Below are 26168 nucleotides of genomic sequence, written 5' to 3'. Positions count from 1 at the left end.
ACTTTTACTTTGCATGTTCCTGTGAACCTACATCGGTTTTGCAAAAGTGTTTGCCTTTTATGTTAATTTCGTGTTTTCACCTCCCTGTATGTGGATCGCTGGGCTTCAGCTAACTACAACTCACCTTGAGCCAGCAACCCGCTCCTGTGGTTTTTGTTATTTAATTATATCCCAAGAGGTCTATTATACTTATTTTCTGTGAGTTTGCCACCTGCAGCGTTGGTGCTGGTTGATACTTACCACTTACATTAGAACAATAAGTCCTGTGGTAACTTGTTTTTTCGAGCCAACTTGTGCACTAATGCCTCTGGTTGTTGCCAGCACTTAAACCGTTAGTTTAAAGTTTTTTTATAGGTGCCTGTCCTGGTTGTCCACTATTCACAAGTTGCTAGTGTGTCTACCACTGAATGGGAGGGAGGGTTTTTATACTTACTATCGCCCATCTCTCGCAGAGTGGCGGCAGCAGTGCTCCTGCCATGCAGCAGGGGCAGAGGAAAAGAAGACAGGAGACTGCCTGCCCGCCTCCAGATATAGGCCAGAAGTGGCCTGGGGGCCGGCAGACCCCCTTTTCCTTTGCAGCATCAACCGGCCCTTTGTCTCCCATCCACCCGGATGGGAGTGGGGACTTTGATGTGGGTGTCAGGGGCAGTGACTGCCTGTCATCACTGCCCCTTCCTCGCAGTTTATGGGTGCCCTGGAGTCTGGGTCCGTATTGTGCTGTGGGCCAGTGGCCCACCCCAACACCTACGTGCTAAGTGGGCTAGCACCTGAAAGGTGCTGCCCGCTTCCGTGTCCCCCGTGACATTGCAGCCACTTCTAAACTTCCTCATGCCAAATTCAAAAGCATAATTCTTTTCAAATGCAGCACGTTGACAGGTACTGTGCCTGTTAACGTGTTGCATTTCAAAAGAATTGTGGGTGTGGGTTCGTTTAGACATGCACATTATCATGGAACAACCTAGAACGATGCAATGGCGTAGTTTACTCTCAGAGGAAGGCTGCTAAGATCTGGAAAAGCTAAAGCCGACGCTTCTTCCAGCTTAGCCTTCCGCTCTCCGTTAAAGCGACATTTCTTTCTTAGGCAGTATGCAGACCAGCGTCCACAGACCCGCCAGGCTTTGGCGCGCTATATAAGTGTGAGTAATTAATTAATCAGTCACAGGCACCAAACATTAAATGTCACACACTAAAGTGGAAAAATCAAGCGACCGGCTATCTGAGGTTTTAAGTGCTCTAGATACAGTGTAACAAAAAAATCAACATAACAAGAGGTTTTGGAGGCTCAGAGATATGTAGAGAGCTAGACAGACTTTCACCTTCCCAAAATATGCCCCTCCAACGCATGAAATTAATGTGATATACATAGGAGGGCTTGCCTATCCATGTGAAGAAGTTATCATGTTCTGGAATTAGCCAACCTTAAATCATCTACTACAATTATAATTGTCTAGAATAGTAGTATTAAGAGGCACATCGATGGTACAATCATCCTGTGTGAGTTTAGCATGTAAAGCCACAGATCCATCGAAAGCGGTCGCCCTGTAAGCCATGCCAGTCGTTTAGGCCAAAAGCATGTTTTCCCAATTATAGATGTACACATTCATGCACTGTAACTTGGATTCCAGTGAGGCACGCTGATGCCTTTTTAAATCCTAGAAACGGAAATGTGCACTCAAGCCAGTGAGCGAGGGTTTTACATTCGGTACTTTTGTAACACCGAAAGTGAAATTGGTTGCAAAGTTCAGGTACAAATGAACATGGTCGGAAACGTAAATGGATGGGGCACCAATTATCCATGCTGCCTTTACTCAAGTTCATAGGTGCTGCGTCAAACACCCCCTAGGGGCAATTTGAAAAATGCACGTCAATGTGCTTGTTTATGGATCACAATATGCGCCCACTATGCCCAAGTGCACATGCATGGGTTTCCACATTTTATGAAAGCAGCGAGCTTAAAAGCTCAGCAAAATCAGATAAAATTATATTTTTGCAGGGAATGGCCAACAGTTTTCATATAAAACATAAGGTTTTAAGTGCTCCATATTTCAGTATGTTTTGGCGTGACACTGTCATTAAAAGAAAAATATTGTCAGTGTCGCGCACCAAAACATACCGGCGGCAAAACGTTCCTGCGCCGAATTGGGCTCGCCAAAATGTCCGCTGCACCAACAGGTCACGCCGAATCGGCCCGCGCCGAACTGGCCACGCCAATACGTCCTTCTCCATCCAGGAATGTGCATTTGATCCAGACATGTGCATTTGATTCCACCGTGTGGTTAAAACTGGTATTTCCGAATGGTAATGTTAATGTTAAAGGACATTTGTATCGTGCACTATAACCACCGGAGTGGTCCCCTGGCACTCTGGCGGCTCTGAAAGAGGAGGGGAGGTTGAGTTAGTGGGAGGAAACAGGAAAAGTGCAAGAGAGCAGTGATGTGATGTTGGCGGCCTCAGCCCGGTGGGTCCGTTGACTGGGCCTGGGGTGTTTGCGGCCGGTAGCCGTTGTGTACTGTTGTGCAAAGACTATGTGTCTTTTTGTTTTGTTGTTGCAACGTAGTGAAGTTTGTGCGGTTTGTTGTGCTGTAGGTTTTGGTTGTGTTTGGTTTGAAGTTTGAGAGGTGTATGCAGAGGGGAAATTGTTAGTGGAGTTGGTTAGTTGGCATCTCTATGCTGAATTGAGGCGCTGGGTTTGCGTAGCCTCCCCCGATTTGGCTCTGTCCAGATCTGGGTCCATCTGACATTCCAAGGTTCCTTACTCCTCTGGCCCCCACCTCTATCTGGCTCTCTCATAGCCCCCCCCCTGTCCTCCCTTCATACTCCTGTGGCCGGTGCACCTGTCGATGTCCAGAAGTCAGGTAGTGTGGTGAATTGCCAATATCTCGACAATTCCACAACACTGTGGTATCTGGTGGTAACTAAGGGGCGGGTGAGATGTTGAGTGGGATTGGCTGGGGTAGTTGACTCGGTCTCCGTGTGTGTCGCCTGTGTTCCAGTCTATCCGGTGTCACCCGTTCAGGTGCCGTGGGAGCTTCCTAGTCATTTCTGGGGCTGTCTGTGTCCTTTTCAGTTTAGTCATCCTTTTTCTCTTTGTATGTTTTCAGTTAGAGTCTGTGGTGTTGAAGAGCCAGGTTTTTAGTGATTTCCTGAATTTTAGGTGATCTTCAGTGTCTTATTTCTTTTGGGATGTTGTTCCTGGTTTTTGCGGCTTGGTGGTAGAAGGAGGTGCCTCCAAGTTTTTTCTTAAGGTATGGGCATGTCCCCTGCTCTCTAATGCTAAAACTATTGAGAGCGTGCTTGAAACGTACAGTTGCTGTCATTTCATTAGTTTGCTTTATAAACAAATATTGCATTAGAGTACAGATGGGGGAATGGCATATGGAGTAGGGACTTGCAGCCTGTAGGTGTTTGGTTATGTGCCCACCCATTGATTGCCAGTCGTCTTATGCACTTGTAAACCCACTCTTGGTGTACTAAAAATGTCTTGCAGGCTCTCGATTTATAAGCACTCTGTGTGTACCTCACTGAAACAAAGCATTGGCAACACCAACAGTTTTCTGGCATGTGTATACGTATTAGGCATTTGCCAGGAACTGTTATTAGATGCCCATTTGCTTGCACCATTTTGCACCTGCTAACATCAAGGGCAGTTAATTCCACTAGGGTTGTGCCTGGAAAGTGCCTTTCCCATGGCTACAGAAAAGCCCAAACTGTTGGCATTGCCAATGCTGGTTCTGTACAGCACTTTACAGCAGTTTGAGGAAGAAAACTAGTGCAGGGAGAGCATCTAGTAAAGTATGCAAGACGTTGAGGAGTGGGCACGGAGGAGGTTCAGTTGGAAGCCCTATGTACCACAGTTGGACCAGGTGCCCCCAGGGTCATCAAATGGAATGACTCACAACGGGCTTAGCAGCGGTAGGTGGGTATTTTCTTTAACTTCCTGAAGGTAAACATAGAAGGGACTGTCCTGGTTTAGGTCTGATGGACATTCCAGAGGCAAGTGGGGAAACTGGGGAAATGACATTAGTTTATGAGAGGGGCATTGTATTGCAGTTGAATGTCTGGTGTAGTGTGTGGAGTTTGTTGTGGAGGTAGAGGAAGGAGTAATGTGTAAGAGCTGTGTAAACCAGACAGCGTACATTGTCTGTTGAGTAGCTGGTGCAGTTGGGCGAGGGCTGGGGTGATGTGCAAGTGTTTAGGCAGGCCAAGGATCAATCTGTCTGCTGTGTTTTGAATAGGGGTTAAAGAGTTGTGTCTGGGAGTACTAAGAAGATAGAGTTTTGGTAGTTTGAGGCAACCCTTTAATGACTAACAATTAAATAAAAACACGATGGTTGATTTCGAATGGCAACAATCTTGAACCATGGATTTCAATCAGGGAATTAATTAATTTACTTAAAACAATACTAGGGATTTGCACAGACAACTGAGAGGTTTTTCAAAGGAGATATGCTAACATACACAAGCAAACAAGATATTCTTCTTTGGGGAGATGACTGGATTACACTGGCAATTTGGGGTTTTTAATGGGGTATTGGATTAAATGTACTACTACAAAAATAAATGGCGTATGCAATTTAGGGTTGGGGTTAAATGCTACTTACAAGCAAGCCTTGGTTTAGGATTCAGGGAAACCAGCTGGATCTCAGGGCACTCTGGACAGATAGGACAAGGGGTCTTGTCAATGCACTCTAAAAGATAGTAAGGTTCAGCAGCCTTCTCTCCGTCCTACTTCTCCTGTCTCCCTGTTTTTTTGTGTGTGTCTCTGTGTCCCAGTACAGTCCCCCTTATGTAGCAGAAATTACATCGCTACTTTTACAATCTAGGGGGAGTACCCTGTAATTATCCATCTTTTCATCAAATCTCATAATTGTCACATGTTCCGATCAGCCAGAAAACTAGCCTAACTGGCCATTACAGTCCCCAAAGTCCTAGGAAAGTGCTCTTTATATCTTTAAAACCATGAACAATGGCATGAAATTAAATTAATCCTCATTCTGATTGCTGCACAAAATGCCTAAAAATTAAATCAGTCTTTTAATGCTGATTGGGTGTGTCTTGTTCAACATGTGGGAGGACCACAGCCATCTGTTCCCCTGGGTCAGCTTGTGACCAGAGGGTTTTTAGGAGTCCCTTTGAAATTTGCAGTTTGCTTTTTGAAGTGGGTGCAGAAAGGGCTCACACCTCTTGGTCAAGCTTCAGCCACACTTTCCCTTCTTTGAAATCTCTGGGCTCCTGCCTTCATGTCTGCAGAACAGGGAATTATGATGCCCTCTGCAGCATCACATTTTATTGCAGGGTTGTTTGCTGGTAGGTGCGACTTCCAACTGGAAGCAGGGCTTTTAATTGTGGAGTGTCCTGCCCCCAGCCAGAACTGTTTTTTCCTGCAAGTGTCTCTTCAAAGGTGACTGGAGTTTTGTAGGTTGAAACATACTATCCATTTGCCTTGGTCATCCTCCACTTCATATTTCCCTGACATTTTCTGTGTGAGCAGTGATATCTTTTTCCACTGTGGCTTTTTAAAGTTGCATTTCTTTTCACACGTGCACAGGCCATTCTTTCGTTTAATGTTTAAATTCTTGTCTTGCAGGTCACAGGATTCTTTGATTTGTCTTTCTTGGGTGAATTTACATTTGCTGTTTGTCCATTTATAATGATGGATAGGCCCTCTTTCCCCATGGTTCTTTAATTTTACATGAACAAAGAGAAAGTGCCATGGGTTATCGGTTGCGTGACCTACAATGGGTGAACCGTGTGGTCTGACAACTATACGTAGGCGGAGTAGCCCCTACTTGAGAAAGGACCAAAGAAAGCCACACTATAAAGGCTGTGTTGCATATGAAGTGCTGAAGTGAAAGCAAACATCAGTTTCAACTATTTCAAGTTTCCAGAGGATTACAAAGGTAAACTGGAGGCATTCTTAAAGGTGTAGAAGCTCATAGCAGTTCTGTTGGAGGAGCTACCTTCTTGGGAAAGGGAACCCCAAGACTCTTTGAACTGTGTTTGACCTCGGAGAAGGAAACCCCAAGGTTTTTTTGAACTGTGTGGAACTTGGGAAAGGGAACCCCGAGACCTATTGGTACTATTTTGATCTTGGGAATGGCAAGGCTGAAAACAAGCCAGAGCTGAACGAAGCTCAGACCTTTATTTTTTAACACCATTTCTTTTAGTGCTGATATCCCTACACATTGTATATCTTTAGTTGTGAGGGCAAGTTTAGGTTTTGGACACAGGCAGATTTTTTAGTTGAACTTAATGACACAGACTGGCCTTAGTTTCTTTAGGTAGGGAATCCCACCTTAGCATAGGGCAAGTTAGACCTTACACCATCCTGACAAATAAAGACCAATAAAGTATTTTTCTAAGAAAAGTTCCCCTGTTGTCTGTGTCTTGCTTCATGATGCCTTCACACGTGGTAGCTATGTTTCGTTTCAGCGAGAGTGAGGCGTCAACAGTAAAGTTGAGACATTTCACTGGTTTGGAGACATGCACTGTTGTGTTGTTCAATGAAAGTGCTTGCTTCCAGCTGTTTTAGTCCTGAGGTCCTGGACGGGCTCACTTTAAAGAAGAGAGTGAACATCCAGCCAGATGATAGACATGCATTTGGCAAGAGTGTAGACCTGAAAAAGGCAACCCCGACACATAGTTGTGTGTCATCAGCGTACTTGTGCAGGGGGATGCCTAGTTAGGGAGGGTGTGTCAGAGGTTGAAGAAGACATGGACGGGAGATGAGCCATGGTACACTCTTCAGTTGAATAGAAAGCAAGCGGATGACATGGAGACAAAGAGACAAAGTGAGTGCAGTCATGGAGAAAGAATAACGAACAAACTGAGGGCTGAGACAATGAAATACCCAAGTGGACAGACGGGATAGAAAAGAGTATGTTGTAGTTGGCTGTGTCAAATGCGACAGTTTCAACAAAACTTGCAAGTATGATCCTTGGTCTGCTGTAGATCATTGTGCACAATGGTGATGGGTGGCAGATTTGTGCTATGTCCTGAGCGGAGGTCTGGTTGCTGAGGTCTTGGTCCGTTATTTATTTTGTAGTATTGTGGTTACATATTTTTCCAGGAGGCAGGCGAGATCTAGAAGGACAGTGTGGGGGCAATAGAGTCTGGGGAGTGAGGGATCTACAGAGGTTTATTTTTATTTCTAGAAGAGGTGCGAGCTGTCAGACTTTCATGGATGTCGGCATGGTCCCTTGAGAAAGTGATGAGGGTCCATTCGTAGCAGGGCTAGAGATCCAGTTCCATTCAGCTTGTAGAGGGCGGGGCTCACTCAGGAAGGAAGTCAGTCTGACATGTTGAGCATGGGCTTTTAGTTCATTGTGATGGGGGTGAAATGTTCCCAACATGTAACTTGTTTGGGATTTATGTTGTAGGAATGTGGTCCTGATCTTTTCAATTGTGTTGTTGAAGGTCATTGTAAAGACGCCGGTGAGAGGTATCTGTACTTCCGCTCTCTATATATGGTAGAGGAGAGGCACAGAGGACCCCCGCCAAGATTCTCTATTATTGGTATCGTGGTCGAGCAATCAAGGCCTAGCTTCTCAGGAGGTGATGCGGGCTGGTTCTTGAGTACAGTGTAGATTCCAAGCACCCACAAAGGAAAGTCTGCAAACTGCATCAGTTAAAACATAGTCTTTATATAATTAATATTCAAAGGTATATACAATATCACGATAATGCACTGTGTGCTCGGAAAATCAACAATGGTAAATATATACAGTTCTAAAGTGGTACCACAACGATTATTAGATCTCATTAAAGTGCATCAACTATATGGTAAAATGTCAACCAGCAGTAGAGAGAGGAAGGAAAGCAAGATGGTTGACACAATTGGCAGAATACTGGTCACTACCGTTAAACACAGCTCTGTGTGGGGATCCCCCACCTGGGCAACCTGTAGAATAAAGATGCAAGCCCAGTCCATATATTGTTCACACTAGACTTCCCAATAGCTCTGCAACCCCAAAGTACCTGGCGTTGTAGCGTTCCTTGTCGGGGAACCGATGGCCCTTCTCGAGTGCCCTCCCTTTAAGGCAGGAGTCACAGGTCGAACGTCCGACGGAGAACAGGTCGAGCTACGACATTGAAGTGGCCGCGTCGTTCCTAGCGGTGCTCGTTGATGGAGAAGCGTAAACATCCTGCAAGGAAGAGGCGGGCGGGGCACCTTGGTGTCGATAGTTCTGGATCGCAAAGAGTTTGAAGAACTGTGGCCCAGCAAGGTCGTCGGCGTCTCTGCGGTCCTTGGGCGACGGGAAACCCACCGGCGGATGTTCCTCGGCACGTCGACGGTCAGGCCTTCTCCAGCAGGATACAGCGGCGACAATGTGGACGAGATCATCCTTGATCAATGAAGTTCTTAGGCAAAACGGGAGCACGGTAACAGTCCGGGCGCTTCTCTTTGGAGTGCCACAGCAATCCCTTGTCCCTCGTAGCTCGGGAAGAGGATGCCTTACCAGGTCCTCTCTGGGTCAGTCCTTGTAGACACAGCAACTTTCAGATTGTGAAGGAGAGCAACAGCAATTCTTCTCGTCCAGCAGAGTTTCAAGGTCAAGCTTCACTCCAGTTACTCGTCGTAGTGGACTTCAGCTTCTGAACACGATTCCTAGCAGTGAGAGGTCCCCAGATATACTGTTGATCTCCCATTCATTCCGCTGGGTCATACTCAAGCATCCAATCACGACTAAGGGCATTCATGCAGGCAGGCAGGCAATCAGGCACACGGTGCATTGAGGCAATTCACTTCTCTCCAGACACTCACAACCAGTTATGTGCATTGGGACAAGTACCGTGCCATTCAACACTCCACACTGCATTCATACCGGTTTCGGGTAGGGCTGTCTCAGTCATTGTGTCAACCACCAGATACTAGACAGTCACAACATAGAATGTATATTCGTCACACACTCCATTCACCCAGGTCCCACAACATACGGTCGTTGAGAAGGCTCCAGCCTGTCTGGTCACCACTTCCCCACACTACCATATATGGAACTTCCACCAAACAGCCAGTCAGGGGGAAGGGACAGAGTCAGGGCTTCCCGGGACTTCAGGAAGATCAAGGTAACAGGCGATTGAAGGCAAGAGGCCTTTGGGGGCCATTTTGTCTCCATCAGGAATCTACTGATTCCAATGACAGGGCCTGGGCCTGGGCATCCCAAAATGGAGGACGCTCAGGGCACCAGTCGCTTCAGCACAGAGCTGCCACCAGCCCGTACCCTGCTCTGTGAGTCACCCTCAGGTGCCCAAAAACATACACTAGGGGCACAGGGTTGCACCCCTACCCATGGGTGTGATAAGGGTATCTCATGGTTCTGTTCACCAAAACCAAAGGAGAGAGCTGCACCGCCAGGAGTCCCACATGAACTCCTGTGCGGAAAACACGACAGAACACACGATAAAAAGCAGTAAAGGACAAGGATACGGAGGCCTTGTCCCTCCGATGCATTTCCAGCATCGCACTCATGATTCTGATGTAGGCATGTATGGAAGGAGAACAGGTGGGTATTGGGGATGCTTGGAGAGAGAATTTATGATTTTAAAAATAGCTTGTTTCCAGTTGGGGACGATAGGAGGGTGTTGAGAGTGGTTAGTTTAGTAACAGTGTCTAGAACATATCAGAAAAATGAGAGGAGCGAGCCAGAGAGGTGTGTTATCTGCTTAGTGTTTCTGGAGGGTGGGTCAGGGGGCGTGGTCGGGTATGTTTAAATTAGTTTGCAAGGGTGAAGTACAAACTGGTTCACCAAGTGGTCAGTCCATTTTACCCAGGTTCGGATTTGGGTGGCCTTTATGAGGGCAAACAGGAAGGGTCAGTATGCTACCTGCTCAGTGTGTTTCTTTAGTGATGTGATGTGATAAGGCATTGGGGTGGAGAGATTTGTTTGGCGAGGGCTAATTAGTTACCTAGGTTTAAATCAAAGTATATGTGTGTTGTTGGTGGAAGAGAGATCCTATCAATTCCTTGATGAATGAGGTACAGTAGCGGTATAGTCAGAAGAGATGCAGGAAGGTGGGAGTAGTGGAGAATAGGGGGTTGGGGCGAGTTGCGATGGATGGATAGTGCATGGAAGGAAAAGTACATTGGGAGTGGGAGGTGAATTTGAGGGAGGGCTTGGGTTTCAATTCTGCTGTGTTGTACGATAGGGTAATCGGAGAGGAGTACTTTGGTAATTCTGGACTGGTGGTGGGGTTTAAACCGCTGTCTGTTATGAGGTTGTGGATGCTGTGTGCAGAGCGGAAGTTGAGGAGGCATCAATAAGTGCAAAGTCTGGAGACAGAGAGGTTTGTCTGCGCCTGTTCATGTGGTTGCTGGATGTGTGTGTTGTAGGATTGGTAGGTGTGACCTTATCTAGGTTAGGTTTTCTTGATGGCTTACACCAAGTAATGTGTCCATTGTTATCCCCCCATACCTCTATGGTCCTTAGGCCTTTCCCGTTAAATATTTAGTTTTGGAGATTTAGTGCAATGTTATTTTAAAACTTTTTTTGCATGTTCCACATTAATGTAGAACAGGGCCTGGAGTATTTACAGTTTAGAGTCTTGTAAATTCACATGTTGACAGGGGGTCGGGGGGGGGAGGGGTTCTATATTAACATGCCGTAGGGTCACCCAGACAAAGATTTAAACAGCAACAACAAACCTTGACAAAACCAATTGTTTTGGCTGTTGTGTGTTGGAACCATTTTCTGAGTTCATGCACAGAAACACTTAGGCGATATAGCGATGGAAAAGCAGACAGGGCTAGGGAGGTTGCAAAAGTGGTGGATGAATGAATAGCATTGTGAAGACTGATGTATGAAGGAATGAGAGCAAGGCTGGATGTGTGCATGAGTAGTTATGAGGCTAGATTAGTGTTCTATGGTGCTGCAAAGTGAATTAAAAATTACAATTATTGAATCAGTGTGTATTTACCTTAGCATTAAAGGAGATACAGCATTTGACAAGTGGAGGCAGGAAAAATGCTTCGAGCTAAAACTGTTATTTTGATAAAAGCCACCATCCTTCCCCCTCCTGCCACCCCCGCCGCCCATCAATACCATCTATAAACAACAATGACAGGTTTTCAGGCATTTAGAGGTCAGAGCATCAACACTTCTAGAGCCCAAGAAGGGTGAAAAGGTGCTGGTAGTAAAATAAACTGGTGCATACCCCTAGCAAAGGGTCCCTCTATCAAGGAGAGGAAAGAGCTAATGATAGCACCAAGCGGTACTCACCATCAAATGGCATGTACTCTATGAATCGCACTTCCAAGGGAAGCTTCTCGGTCAACGCCACAAAGTCCAGAAGCTCGTCTTCATTAAGGCCCCTCATCACCACACAGTTCACCTGGGAGGGAAGATTGGAAAAACACATGAAGCACGCACAATCCCTTTAAAAGAAGCACTGATGTACTCGACTAATGTCGTTCAAGGCTTCACAGCTTGTCCTATAACCATGCCAACAACAACTTTTGGTACATGCTGCGAGAGACAGACTATTAAGGGGCAGAGGCTGTCCCGAGAGCAGTAAATCCTATACGAAGATCTAAATGTTCAGAATTTCACTTTGGAAATAGCGCCAGCAGAAATCATTTTAGCAGTCCTTTTCTTGTAGCTGCAGGTCACTGGGGCAATTCTATTTTAACCATTCATTGGCCTTGGCCTAAACAAAAGCCTCCACCTGATGACAAGAGGAGTTTATCAAACGAAAGTAAATCCATCACCTGAAAGGGCTGATCCCAACAAAGGTATTTTAGAAAAAATAAAATGCTCATGTGGCTGCATTACTGGAAACTGGAGGTCTTGGTTTTGATGTAGGGTTTAAAATGTTTGCAAACATAGGTTGGTAAATCCCTTTACCCCCATGTGCGGAAGCTGTAAATGTGTGAAATGCAAATATGTGAAAAATAAATTGTACAGTGTTCACCCCGATTACTTGTAGCCATCACACTCTCCAGCAAACCCCGGTTTCTGTAATCTAGTTTGGGCAACACCACACGGTTCTATTGGCAAATCCTGGAGTTTCCACAGGCAGACCCATTCCCCCTTAGTCATAGGTGTTAAACATTACAACGACCTACAAATCCCCGCAGTAATTAAACATGTGCTACTGTTAGTCTCTACCTTTTCTAGACAATAGAAAGCCAATTACTTTAAGGCACGGCAAGCCAAGTATTTTAATTCAGAGCTGTGTGCTGGCGTGAAGCAATGCTCGAATGAAGAGGCGGAAGGCACACTCTGGTAGGGTGGTTTTTTTATTACACTATCTGAAATTACCCAGATAGCTTTCCAACATATGTTTTTCAGGCAGGGAGGGCTGTTTTAAACCACCCTGAAGGGATGTGAATTAAGATAACAGACTATGCCACGTGGCATGCTACTGGAATACATGATACCTCCAAAATGCCAGCAAAACAGCACCAACCTCAAAAATATTTACTAAACAAATCGTTACCTCTCAAATAGGTGGCAAAAAAATCTCTCTGGAAAGTGCTCTGTTGCAACTTAGGAATGAAATACGTTTATAAGAAATTAATGATGAACCGAGGGAGAGGGGGTAATTTACTCTTTGTGATACTAAGACAAAGCATGGCTAAGGGATGCTGTTCCGCCATGGTAGCAGAGCAAGTGGAAGCACATGAGACCATCCAATTTTTTAATTTTTTATTTATTGTGCATTTTTCTAGGAGCTTATACAGCAAGTAAATTGTGTTTCAAAGCACCCACAGGGCAAACAGGGATGGAACATGGGATTGAAAACAATTAATACACTAGAGGGTCAAGGAGGACCTACTAGGCCTTGCGAGCATTCAGAGCATGCAAAGGCAGAGAGAGAGGAGGGAGTGGAGGGTAAGTGCTGGAGTGCTTGTGCTCGTGGGTGAGCAGTAGGTGTAAGTGCTCAGTACAGGCAGTGCTAGGCAGTGTTCAGCTCAATAAGTAGGTAAGTGAAAGTCTACAATGGCGTAGGCCAGAGGGTGCCAAGGCAAGTGCTGTGTGTAGGCAGAGGCTGAAGGTGCTTGGGTGTGCGGGGCCAGAACCCCAAAGGATGCATAAGGGCCCTGGTCACCAATCACAGCGACTGTGAGGTTAGCAGAGGAGGGAAGAAGGGAAGGAGGAGGTGAAAAGCAAAGTCTTGAAGAGCTTCTGGAATTTCAGGAGGTCCGGCTGAAGACGAAGAGGAGGGGGGAGGCTGATCCATAAGAGGGAGCCAGCTGAAGAAAGAGATCGAGCTCCAGCCCTCTGTTCAGAGAAACGGTTGGCACACAGAGTTGGTATCAGAGGAACGTAGAGGTCTAGAGGGAGATTATCTAGTAAGAGCAAGTTGCAGATAGCGTGGTCCCTTGCCCCGGACAGCCTTATGGATGATGCAGAGGGATTTGAATGTAATCATTGCAGCAACCGAGAGCCAGGGAAGAGTTTTTAGGGCAGGAATGATTCAGTCCCTGGGCTTGAGACCAAGGATAAGCCTCGCTGCCCTATTCTGAATTAGCTGGAGAGGTCGTAGAGAGGAAGAGGATAGATTCAAGAGAAGGCTATTGCAGTATTCTAGCCTAGAAATAACAAGAGCTCTAGTGACACTGAGCTTCTGGGGGAAAGTGAGAAAAGACAGAATAGCTTTGAGATGGAAAAGTTGCAAGTAGGACTTCTTGGCGATGTCCTGAATGTAAGGGAGGAAGGAGAGAGAAGAGGAGTCGAAGATGACTCCAAGGTTTCTGGCTTCAGATGAAGGAGATGGGAGGAGAGCCCATAGAAGATGGCTGGAATGAGGGGAAGAAAGAGGGAGCAGGAGTCCCAATACGAAGGATCTCAGTTTTGATGGCATTGAGGCATAGATTGATGGAAGTGCACCAGGACTGGTTGGCAGATAGGCAGTCTGGGGTGAAGTAGTAAGAGGCTCAGGGGAAAGTTTGAAGAAGAGATGTGCGTCATCTGCATAGCACTGGGAGTTAGGAGAGAAGGTGGAAATGAGAAGTGCCAGTGGAGCCAAGTAAGTATTAAAGTGTCAAGGGGCAATGTTGGTGTCCTAGGGGGACACCACAGGTGGAGAAAGAGATGGGAAGGAGAAGGTGCCCAGAATAACCTGTGCTGGACGGTCACTTAGAAAGGAAGTCAGCCAGTCCAGTGCCCGCTCCAAGATACCCAGAGCATCGTGGAGCCGTTTTAGGAGGATGGAACGGTTGACCATGTCAAAGGCTGAGGCAAGATCAAGTAGAAGGAGGACAGCTGGAGTTAAAATCCAGAGATGCAAGCAGTTCTTCATAGGTGTTCCGAAGAGATGTTTTTGTGCCTCTGAATGCTTGGAATCCAGATTGATGGTCACAGAGACCACCAACAAGTTCAGTATGTGATATATGTTGGGGGAAGGCCAGTTTTTCCATGAGTTTCCTGAGGAAGGGGGTGATCGAAATAGGGCGGTAGTTGCCTGGGCAAGTGGTGTCTGCTGAAGGATTTTTCAGGAGGGGGCGCACAAGGGAGTGCTTGAGAGAGCAGGGGAAAGATCCAGTGGCAAAGGAGTGGATTCAGAAAACAGCAAGTGCGGAGGCAAGAGAGCCAATGTTGTCCTTAATGGTGCTGGAGGTGCAAGGGGAAACCTGTTGGAGGAGACCTTCATGAAGCGGACAGATCTGGTGATCTCATCAGGTGAGCCGGGGAAAAGGAGGAGAGAGCAGAGGAAGGAGGCTGGGAGGCCAAAGGGGGCATGGGAGTGGAGGAGGGGTCGTGGGAGAGGGATGCAAGGGTGCTCAGGGTGTCCTGAGTTTTAGTATTAAAGTGTGAGGCCAATGCATTGCAGAGTGCTTGGGAGGGGAGGGGTGAGGAGGAGACTGCGGATGGGTTGGCTAGTTCCCTGCAGATTTGAAAGAGTTCAGCAGAGTTGTTGGATGCACTAGAGAAACATGCCTGGATGTGGGCCCTTTTCTTGGTGTGGATGGAAAGTCTGTATTGTCTTTGGAGCAGGCGACAGGCCGGTTTGTCACAGGGTGAGCCAGAGGACTGACACTTTGTCTTTAATCCATCAAGCTCAAGTAGCACCAGCAGCAGTGTCTGCTGCAATCAGCTTCATAAATTCACTGAGAGTACTAAGAAGTCAAAAACAAATTAGAAAGTCTACCAAAGCCAACAAAGCTTTGTTTTGAAAATAGTTGGCTCAATGAATGGATGCCGCACGCACTGTACTTTGGATGAGCAGTCATTGTTATAAGTTCAAGTAAAGTTGTTACTGTACTTTGACCAATAAAAGGTTTTTTGTCCACTAAATAGATCCCCCACGTTCAAACACCGGCCATGCTATACAGAGTTTTAAAGCCACATATGATCAACCCTCCACTGAACATTCAGACAATCACGTGCCTTTTGCCTACGAGAAATCTAAATCTTAAGGATCCCCTTCATGCCATCCGGTACTGTGCTGGGAGGAGACAAAGAAATGGATTACCACAAAAGTAATCTACCCAATCATTCTCCTTCATTGAGCGAATAGTACATTGTTCAGCAAGGAACTTGCTGAGATGTTTTGCCACTCATTCTATGTTATTCAGAGGCCTTAAAGAAGTCTGTGCCCCTAGCCAACTCACTTAAGGTGAGATACCGAAACAAGAAGGCGGGTATAACTGAGTAAACCACAACTGCCTAAATAATATCCTAAGCAAATACGGATTTAATATCAGAAAATGTATTTTGGATATCTACACAATGAAAAACTACAATGCGGATTGATTCTACCTTGAAGTCAAGCCTTTTTGTACATACCTTTGCGATCGAACGAGAGGTGAATGAATGAGATCTGCTTGAAGTTTTAGTGTATGCGACTTACAATGAAAATATGATGTGTATTCCTACGAGCAACCATCTTTCACTACACTGTTAGGCAATGATGTATAGTTGTATGTTATGTGTAAGTAGCAATCTTTTCTTCTATTTGTCATGAAATTTAAAAAGGTTTAAGCAGGGCCTAGTCCAACTTCATATATGCCACATATTCCAGACCCGAGTCGATGGAACGCAAGTTATAGTAGCATCCATTTATATTTACCTAAGGAATGTATCCATAAAATTAGTATACAACACAAGTAGCCCTGTATTAGATCGATCAGGTTTTCCAAACATTCCTTCATGATTCTCATTCAAAAATTGTCATATTGGAGAACGAGAGAGACAGAGAGAGAGAGAGAGAGAGAGAGAAAGAGAGAGAGAGAGAGAGAGAGAGAGAGAGAGAGAGAGAGCGAGAGAGCGAGAGAGAGATCGAGGTTGATCACAATTGTTAAAGTGTTTGGATCCATTGAAAAAAGGGATTTTTTTTTAGTTGATGCCAATAAAAGAACATTCATTTGTGCAGATTAAGTAACTGGTGCGGCGTACAAAAGCAAATAGGCATGGCTGGTTGTGGACCTGCATACACAAAAGCCTATTTTATGAGCGAGTCAGACACGCTGGTTTTCCAAGAGCAAGAGTGGATTTGTGAATTATGGATTTAGCGAATGTTAACACTTGAGAACAGAACACCAAAGCCCCTGTGCGGACCCACAAGTCAGTTGGGAGGAACCAGGCTGTGCATTATAACACAGCCTAGGTGGGAGACACAAACAACTGACCGCATGAAGTATGATTAAGTTCTTATTCACAGGATGAACAGCCAAAACAAGGTCAATGAAGGAAAACAAAAAGACTGACAAACCAAAGACTCTGCCCTGGTGGTGAGAACTCCTCTAATCACAGGGTCGCTTTGGGTCCTTGGGGACTAATTAGTTGAGGGCTTTCCAGGACTATCTGGCGCCAAGAGTCTTTTGAAGAGCCACCTGCAACTCCCAGGTGAAATTATAATTCTAGTCCGGGATCAGGTCTTTGAAATCTACGGGTGGTGCTCCCTATCACTTAGCCACCAGCTGCAAATACTACCTGAGCTTTTCTGGGGTTGAGCTGGAGCACACCATTTTGCACCTCTATGCCCAAACCTTGTTTTCCCTCACTTTACTTCACCAAAAAAAAACTCTACATTTAACGCTTCTACATTCACTTGTTTAGATATTTACTTCTTGCTTTTTCTTTGTCTGCATCTTCACATCATCCACCTTAAGTTTAGCGCTAGAGATAGAGTTGGGGCTAGGATCAGGTTAGCGTTAACATCAGGGTTAGGGTTCAGGTTTAGTTTAGGGTTGCATTTAAAGGTAAAGGTAATGAAAAGGGTAGTGGAAGAATTAGGGTATGAACAGAAGGGGGGGGCTACATATGGTCTCCCCCAGTAAGGGCTAAGTGAATTTCATAAGAAGAGGGCTATTAGCGCTGTGATCAAGGTTACAGTTAGGATCATGGGCAGGGTAACAGATTGGGTTAGGGCTAGGGGCAGGGTAAGGATTTAGGGGTAGATTTAAGGGTAAGGTAGGGGTTAAGGACAGGGTTGGAGCCGAGCTTAAAGCAAGGCATACTACTTCTTTACCACATCCTGATGTTGCTGTTAGGACTGATTTTCTATACTCTGGCCCGGTGGACAGATGTATAAAAGGCCAACCTATATTGTGACAGGGACAACTGTAGGTAGCCGTAGCGAAACCAGTTTAGGTAGCAGTGACAGGCGGTCTAGGCTAAGTACTTCAGAGGGGGTGAGCTTGTAAAGGGTCCACAATGAGGTCACACAATGGGAATCACAGATTACACGTAGACAGGATGTAAAAAAATACAGTTATTTATTTATGGCTAAAGAACACTATAGAAAAATGACTACTAGCAGGTAGACACATCACACAACACTATCAAACTAAATACATATATACATTCACTTGGTTATAGGGCATAATACACATCAGAAACTCCTGCAAAGGAAAGGTTAGACGTATTATGCACAAAAGGGTCGACAGAGATGATCCCCAACTAAAAGTGTCCAGCCCTAAATTGCCTGGGGCCTTGTGCCCAATAGTTCAGGTTACAGTTCCACAGAATGTAGGATGCAGGAGAAAATGCAGGTAGGGTCTCTGGGGTCCAGTGAAGGGTTCTTAGGGTTAGGGTCCAAGTGACACTACTGCCCAAAAGTAGCCCCAACAGTCAGATGTCTTGCACAAGCAAGCAATGGCAAAGTCAAAAGTGTTATAAATAAGCATTATTCAATTTGTTTGTTGTATGCCCAAACCCAAGGGTATCACAGCGTAGTTACAAGTATGCTTAGACTTAGTTGTTGCATGTACAATTAACACAAAATACTTAGACTTAGTTGTTAGTTGTTACATATATAATAGTTACAGAGGTACAGAATATTTACAATGAGTAGAAGACAGTGGTAATTAGTATTTATTAAAGAGCCAGGTTTTGAGGAGTTTCTTAAATTTGTTCAGGGATGGCTCATTGCCGATATTGGGTGGGATTGAATTCCAAATTCTCGGGGCTGCTACAGTGAAACTAAAGCTACCTGTTCTTACATTTTTGAAATGCGAGGTGTATAGCTGTAAATTTGCATTGGATCTAAGGGTTCTGGTTGTAGCTTTAAGTTTTAAACATTTGTTGAGGTATATAGGGGCGTCACTTGTGACACATTTGTTTGGGAGTGTGAGCGTCTTGTGGAGTATGCTGGCTTGTATAGGTAACCAATGTGCCTCTCTCCTGTGGTGTGATTTGTGATCCCTTTTTCTTATGCCTAAGCTAAGGCTGATCTTAGGGCTTTGTTCTGGAGTAACTGCATTTTATTGATATTTCTTTTCGAGGTACCTATAACAGTAATCGATTTTGGTTAAGATGAGGGCTCTTGCTAGTGTGATGCAATTTTGTTGAGTAAGGAAAGGGCGACTCAGTGTGATAAGTTTGGGGGTATAGGCTGTGGTTGATGCAAGGGCGCAGATATGTTTACACATAGTGAGACTCGAGTCCAAGTAAACCCCTAGAGTTTTTACTTGATTTGAAATTGGGATAGGGGTTTTGTCAATGACTATGGTTTTATATTGTAGGTCCTACTATGAGGATCTCTGTTTTATTCTCTGTTTAGGCATAAGCTGTTGGCTGCCATCCAGTTCTGGATGATTGCGAATATTTTGTTCACACATTTGGTGTCCTGTTCTAGGTTGCCTGAGATAGGGATAAGCATTTGTGTATCGTCAGCAAAGTTAGCGTAGATTACTCCCATTGCGTCTAAGGCTGCAAAGAGTAATTTGGTATATGCATTATAGAGCGTTGGGGAGAGACAGGATCCTTGGGGACCTCCCAGCTGGACTGAAATAGGATCAGCTGATGTATCACCTATGGCTACTCTTGATGTATGGTCTAAAAGGAAAGATTTGATCCATGTGGTAGCTTCCTTGGAGAAGTGGAAATAGTTTGCTAGGGTTTGGCACAGTTTGCTGTGATCTACTAAATCAAATGCCACGGACAGGTCAAGTAGTAGCAGGATACATACATTTGCTGAGTGCCTGACCGCGTCCATTTGGTTTTTTAGATCCAGCAGTGCTGTTTCGGTGCTGTGTCCAGGGCGGAAACCTGATTGTCTTTCTCCTAGTAGTTGGTTATTTTCGAGGTGGGCTTGCACTTGGGTGTAGGCAATTTTGTCTATGATTTTAAGAAGGAAAGGGACTGTGGTGATGGGTCTATAATTAGTTGGAATGGTGGGATCTAGGGTGGGTTTTTGTGAGGAGGGCGGTGACCCACGCTTCTTTGATGTTGGACGGGATGGTGTTGAAGGAGGCATTTACGAAGTTAGTAAAGATGGGTGCTAGTGTGGGGGCGCAATCCGTAACTAATTTTTGCAGGGAAGTGGTCTCCTTTACAATTAGAAGGTTTGAGTGAGGCTATAGTTTTTTTGTACTTGTTCTATGGTCACTGGTACAAAGTGGAAGTCTGGTATATTGGTTGCGGGGTCTGTAGATGACAATGAGGCTGTCTTGGAGGAGGTGCTGAGTATTTTCTTTGGGTTTCAATTTTATTTTGCAGCGTGCTAATTTTGGAAGCTAAGGCAACTTGAATAGTGAAGCACCATGCTTGGCTTATTACAACTGTACTGGGAGCATGTATAGGTGTTTCCAATTCCTTAATGATGGCGAATAGATCCTTACTGTTGGAGGATGCATTAGCAATATGTGTATTAAGTGAATGAACTTTCTGAGTGTATACTTTCATCTTGTAGGATTTGGCGGCTAGTTGAAGTTCTTTTTTAGATTCACTGGTGGGATTTTTTCTGAAAAGATGTTCTAATGGTCTTTTTTTTTCCTTCTGAGTTCGATGAGGTCATCATTGAACCAGGTATTACTAGGCTTGTGTTTAGGTCGTTTAGATCTGAGTGGTGCTATTTTGTCAATCGCTGACTTTAGGCAAGTGTGATAATATAGTGCAATCACTTCTGGGTTATGCATAGGCAGTGGTTGAGTATTTAATAGTTTATTTAGCAGTGGCGTTACATTTTCTGGGGTCAGTTTCCTTGAATTTCTCATCATGGTGGGTAGTGTGGAAAGGGTAGGAGGAGTGGGGTTCCTCATTGTGATGATGTCAAACGTGATGAAAGTGGTCGGGCCAGGATAGCTCGATAATGTCTTTTAGGTGGACAGTGGTATTCAATGTTAGGATCAAATCGAGAATTTGTCCTTTAGCGTGAGTTGGGCCATTAACAATTTGATTAAATTGCTTTTCTAAGAAAGCATTATTGAAGGCTGAGGCTTTGATGTCTATAATCAGTGTATAGGGTTAGGTTAGAAACTCTGCAACTTACCCCATGTACTCAGATTCTTCCCCAGACTAGGCAGAACAAAGGAAGAGTGTCCAACGTTGCTTTTCCCGCCGAAATGGCAGTCCCGATTCCTAAGGGTTGCAGGTTCAAGCTCATATCCAGTTGGTGTCTTTTACTGTTGCAAGGACCCTCGGTCGAACAATGTAGAAAATCACCCCTCTCAGGACTGGACTCGGGTCAGATGAGCAATTTACAGATGATGGTCACCGCGCACGACAGTACAAAGGACTCAGCAGCCGTGGTTGGACTTTCCCTCCTACCTCAAGTCCCCTTGATACTAGGACGCCAACATTTTGTAGGAGGTAGGAGGTAGTATTGTGGTGCCAGCTCAGGATCCCCCAAGTTGTAGGCCAAAACTCAGACCAGTGACGCCGGCAGCACATAAACAAAGCTGGTCATCCACAGGACGGTTCCAGGGCACTTCCGAAGGCTTCCTTTGACAGGGCACAGAGCAGACGTTGAGAATGGATGGTCCCTCCACACCAAGGTTCGTAGCTCCTTTGCAGGACTACTAAAGATCCCAAGCAAGACAGGGCTCCTCCAGGACAGCAGCAGAAGTTGGTTGCCAGGCCTCCTTAAGTCAGGTCTCAGGTTTCTCCGCACGTCACACAGCTGGTCAGGATACTTGGCCTCTTCAGGTTTCCCCAGGAGCTCTTGAAGAATGGGTGCAGAGGTCCTCTTATCCTAAAAGCCAGGTAAGAAACTCTGCTAGCAAATAGCAGAGCTAACACTAACACAAACACACAAACACACACAAACACACACACACACACACATACACCCCCCCCCCATCAGGACCACTGGCGGGAACATTCATGCATACCACTCAGACAGACTGAAACCAGTTTGTGGATTGCCGTTTGACAGACCCAACCCACATCCTGCCAGCAAACACACACAGCCCTCCAGTAGCCAGCCTAAAGCTTCTGCTTTCCGGAGCACTGGAAGTCCTTCTAAGGATTTTCCTGGCCTTTCAGTTCAGGAAGAAGGCTAAAAGACAAGATGGCAAAAGAACAGGTGAAAATTCTCGTGGCACGGCCATGTTTGACCAGTAGCCACAGTTGGTAGCCAAACACGGTAAACACGGTAATGCTAAAACGAAAAATACCCAAAGAATGGGGAAAAGTCACTGCTGCCACCAGCCTATCCTTTTAGCATGCCTAGAGTAACCAAAAATCCTCTGAGTGTTAGTCTGGGGCAAAACAAAAATGCACCCTGTTGTACTGCAGTGTAAGCTGCATTGTACAATGATAAAAAATTACCACAAGTGAAACAAAAGTAACCAAAAGTAGTAACACAGTAATGGAAACAAGGTTTGCCAGTACCGACAGCCTGTGTGACATGCTATTCCCCCTTGCGAATCCCTGTATCGCTCTTCGAACATATTCAACTGCCTGTCATAACCTTCTGCCCCAAAAGCCCACACTGAGTGACCTTAAGGGATTTTGTAGTGCTGTGAATACTTCCCTTAGGCTGGATATTGGGTAAGGATATCCCCATGAGATTGCAAATCAGTGGTAGCCTCAACCTGGATGTGGCTCCCAACTTCTCAACTTAGTGGGGCGAGTAGGGACCGGACCAAGCATTTATCAGGACCATCCACCATCTTGTAGGTCATCTCCTGTGTTAAGAGTCCCAATGGGTGCTTATGAAAGAAGGCTTTGTTACTTAGCAGTAACTGTATTTCTCCAGCATTGGTAGCTTTTGTAGATTCACATGCTTGAATATTCCCCACCAGACTGGGAATCCTCCAGACTTTGGGGCCTTCGCAGGGCGCACCAAGGGGCAAAGCATTTCCAAACAGCCTTGCTGGTTGGGTGTCCAACTGCATTGCTCATTGCCACCAATTCAAGGGCAATCCACTACTTTGTCCAGCTACAGCACACTCCACCAGAGGAAGGGCGGCCACATCGGCTTTTCAAGCGGGTTCGACAGTAAAGGACATCTTTAGGGCAGTGACCTGGAGTACGCTCCAGACGTTCGCAAAACACTACTGCCTCGAGAAAGATGTCAGTAGGGAGTCAGCAGTTGGACAAGGCGGTCTTGCATCACCTGTTTGCGTATGGCATTAGCATCCATTGTTCATCCCTCCTTCCCTTCAGTTTCAAGCATGCATAGGGATGTATGTACTCTTTAGGGTACAGTGTTTGACCTATGTGTGTTTCTGTAAGTGGCATACTTCCACTGCTTGCTATTCTATTCAAGCATGTGAATCTATGAAAGATCAAATGCTGGAGAAGTATTTGTTACTTACCTGTAACTGTATTTCTCCAGCATTGGTATCTTCCATAGATTAACATGCGCCCACTTCCCCTGGGAGACTGCTCCAAGGCCAGGCAGTCATCGTATATGAAGTAAATTACAACTCAAAATCTGAAGATGGCTGCTAGGGTGGAGATTAAGCCCTGCCGCCTGATTAGTTGGAGTCATAAAGGACCAATGTGAGGTGGAGGGACTACATAAGTGAGTGCCTTGTCAGGCATAATTGACAATCTGTATTGCTTTCCATATGGGGAAACATTTATCATATATATCATTTTTAAATTACTGGAGGATTCCCAGGCTGACGACTGGGAATATTCAAGCATGTGAATCTATGAGAAATCCAATGGTGAAGAACTGGTGTTTTATGGTTTCTGCAGGCGAGCCCACTGTTTGTGCACACTGTGCAAGATGGGCTCACCAACAGGCATAGATTCACGTACCACGGGTGAGCCAGCCTCGCAGTGGGAGCATAGGGTTTCTGAGATTGATTTTCGAGCCCCATGAGTAAACTATACCCTCCCCTAAGGTTTTGGGTCAATCCAGAGGGAGGTTAAGCTCTCATTTGTGGGGGATCATCCACTAGTAGTACTGTTTGACTATCTCCTGCCATGTGATGGGAACCATGGGAAGGTGACCCGGGCTTACGCACCATATCACCCCCCAGGTCAATAACCCACTGGCTTTGGGAAGCACCTGGGCCACTGAGCCACCTCCTTGGTGGTCCCCCGAATTAGGCTGTGGACTTTGTCACAGTACCCATGCAGAAGGTGGAATCGGGTTGTGCAGTCATACATGTGAAAGAGTTAGGATACAGAGTAATGCGATGGAACCGGTTTGTAGATACCCATGCATTGTAAGGGAAGAATTCCACATGTGTACCAAGCAGACAAAGTCTGCATGTGTATCCTAAAAGGGACAAAGTGAGTGTTCCCAAAATGAAACATGCATGTATACCCCCAGAGTGGCCAGGGAAGGAATAATTGCATGTGTATCTAAGAGAAAAGGTCTGTGGGTGTGCTGAAAGGAAAGAAGCATGTTTGCGTACACGTGATGAGACGGTATATGTATACATAAGCCTAGGGCATGAAGCCTGTATGTTTAACGGCATCAGGAAGCTTGTGTGCACAGATATGAAGATGTGTGTATGCATAAGCAAAGATGGATGCGCGAACAGAATGCAAAACAACTGTTTTTTGCAGCCATATTAATAGGCTTGTGTGCAAAATTGAATAAGGTGGTGTGCCCCGGAACACTAATGGTATCAGTGTACCAACAAAACGTGGGTTAGCCTGTAGACATGTGCATGACAAAGAATTGTGTATGCACATTTGTATGTGTAAATAAATGTATATAAAATAACTAGATTGCACTGAAGAATATGAATTCATAATTGTCTCCACGGCCTTTGTATGTTTGCAATGGAAATTGGTCTGATCTAATGCAAACGGGGTATGTGAACAAATGTTTGTATACATAAGAGCAAATCTTTCTGTGTACCCAAGACTTTGGGTGAGGCGTAAAAGATTTGTCGGCATCCGTTGTGAGATATTCTTATCCACATTTTTCTACCTTTTCCGCTTACCTACCCTTAGTACAAATGGCTATTGCAGATGGAACCCCATGGCATCTGCCGAGTAAGACGTGTCTATGTGTGTGCCTGAAGCCGTGCGGGATGGAAAGAAGGAAAGGACGAAGAGACAGTAATTTCTGAGGTGGGACAGTCCAGGAGAAAATAATGCTTTCTCCATGAGTCCAGGGACCTATTGCTCCCTGGAAGGAGTGTACAGCAACAGCACTAACAGGTATGGCAGACAGGACCCTCTGCTGAGCCTGGATTTACTATTCTCTCAAAAGACAATCATTGTTTTCTTTGGAAAGGAAACCCCAAGTTTCATTTTGGGGGGGAAAAATGACGTGTTTCTTTCCTCTGAGATTTCTATTACTGTGCATGTTACTCTGTGGTCGGGAAACAAATCTAGGAGTTAAAAAAAGAGCAGGGCTTGGAATTAGTGAAGGCAAATACTGTTCAGGTCCCAACCCACATTTTCCTAAATTTCACCGCATTCTGTTGTTCACACAAAGTGGAAGGCTTTGGACAACAAGTTAGATGGCCACTTTCTGCGCACATTCTGTGGATGCCTTATGGCCTGGTAACCACCAAGGTTATCGTCATATTCGTTCCAGCACACTTATGATATTAGTCTGGCATAATCATTATTTGAGCCTGTGCAAAATACCGGCAACTGCTGGATGTTCGAAGGAGACAGAGGCATGGAGTGAAATGTGTGAAGGCAGCATGTGACTAGTGTAGACTGCAGTGTTTTGTGAGGGGTCAAAAATAAAAGTCAGACACAAAGTTGTCATGTTTTTGGTTAAAGACGTATTAAACTGTAATGGGTTGGGGAAATGCTTCTCTGAAGCTATCCTGATGAGGAGTTTCCCTACCTCAAAACCAAAAACTAAGGATCTATCTTTGTCAGGATGTCATGAATCAAAAAAGCTGTCCTTGGGTCCAAAACATTCTATCCAGTCTTGCACACTAAAACCAATTATAAAGTGATAAGGGAAATGCATTTAACTGGGTATTGGCAAAAGTGTTCTCAAACAAAAACAGTATAGCTCCAAAGTAAATGCTCTCCAAATTGTAAAGGACCTTAATTCCAGAGGAGTAATCCCTTCCCCTGTATTCTTTACTGGTATCATACATGTCTCTGGGTTGAACAGTTCCTGTGCATCTTTCTTGGCCCACAACAATCCTGTTAGACAAACACTGTTCAGTCAAAAGAGTTCATTTTTGTAGCACAAGTTCCATCCTTGTTTAACAAACACTGTCTCTGCTTAATACCCGTTGCAATTTGCCTTGTATACTCCCTTGCATGCACCTTCAGCTGCCTGGTATACTCTCCTGCCAGGACTTCTCTTGTATTCACAACTGCCTGGTGTATGCTTGCCAGGATTTCTATGGTCACAACTGCCTGGTATATGCTTGCCAGGACTTTTATCTTACAGACTCTCTTCATCCCTAAATAGCCTATACCATTCTGGTTGGCTTGGTATATCTACTTGGCAAACAATTTTCTTATTACTTTACTTTCAGTAGTTTCACAATGTTCAAAATCTTCGATCTTTCAATTCATAAAGATTCTTCTTGTCATTTCACTTTCCATGACTTCACAATGTTCTATTACTCTTTGGCACAGTTGCCGAAATGTCCCGGGGTCTCCACTCTG

The 26168-nt window shown here is 45.2% G+C and overlaps 1 protein-coding gene across 2 annotated transcripts in view; it reads right to left on the bottom strand.

Annotated features, from left to right (window-relative positions):
* The window catches only part of MOCS1 (molybdenum cofactor synthesis 1), a 497242-nt gene that overhangs the window by 241907 nt on the left and 229167 nt on the right, over positions 1-26168 (bottom strand). For both annotated transcript variants that reach the window (XM_069608747.1, XM_069608746.1), the window contains exon 6: positions 11217-11328. In XM_069608747.1, coding sequence (XP_069464848.1) covers positions 11217-11328 — 112 coding nt within the window. The remainder of the gene's footprint in view (positions 1-11216; positions 11329-26168) is intronic.

Source organism: Ambystoma mexicanum, chromosome 4q, assembly GCF_040938575.1.
Source record: "Ambystoma mexicanum isolate Mex_15411 chromosome 4q, UKY_AmexF1_1, whole genome shotgun sequence".
Lineage (NCBI taxonomy): Eukaryota > Metazoa > Chordata > Amphibia > Caudata > Ambystomatidae > Ambystoma > Ambystoma mexicanum.
This window is presented reverse-complemented; position numbering and strand designations above follow the sequence as displayed.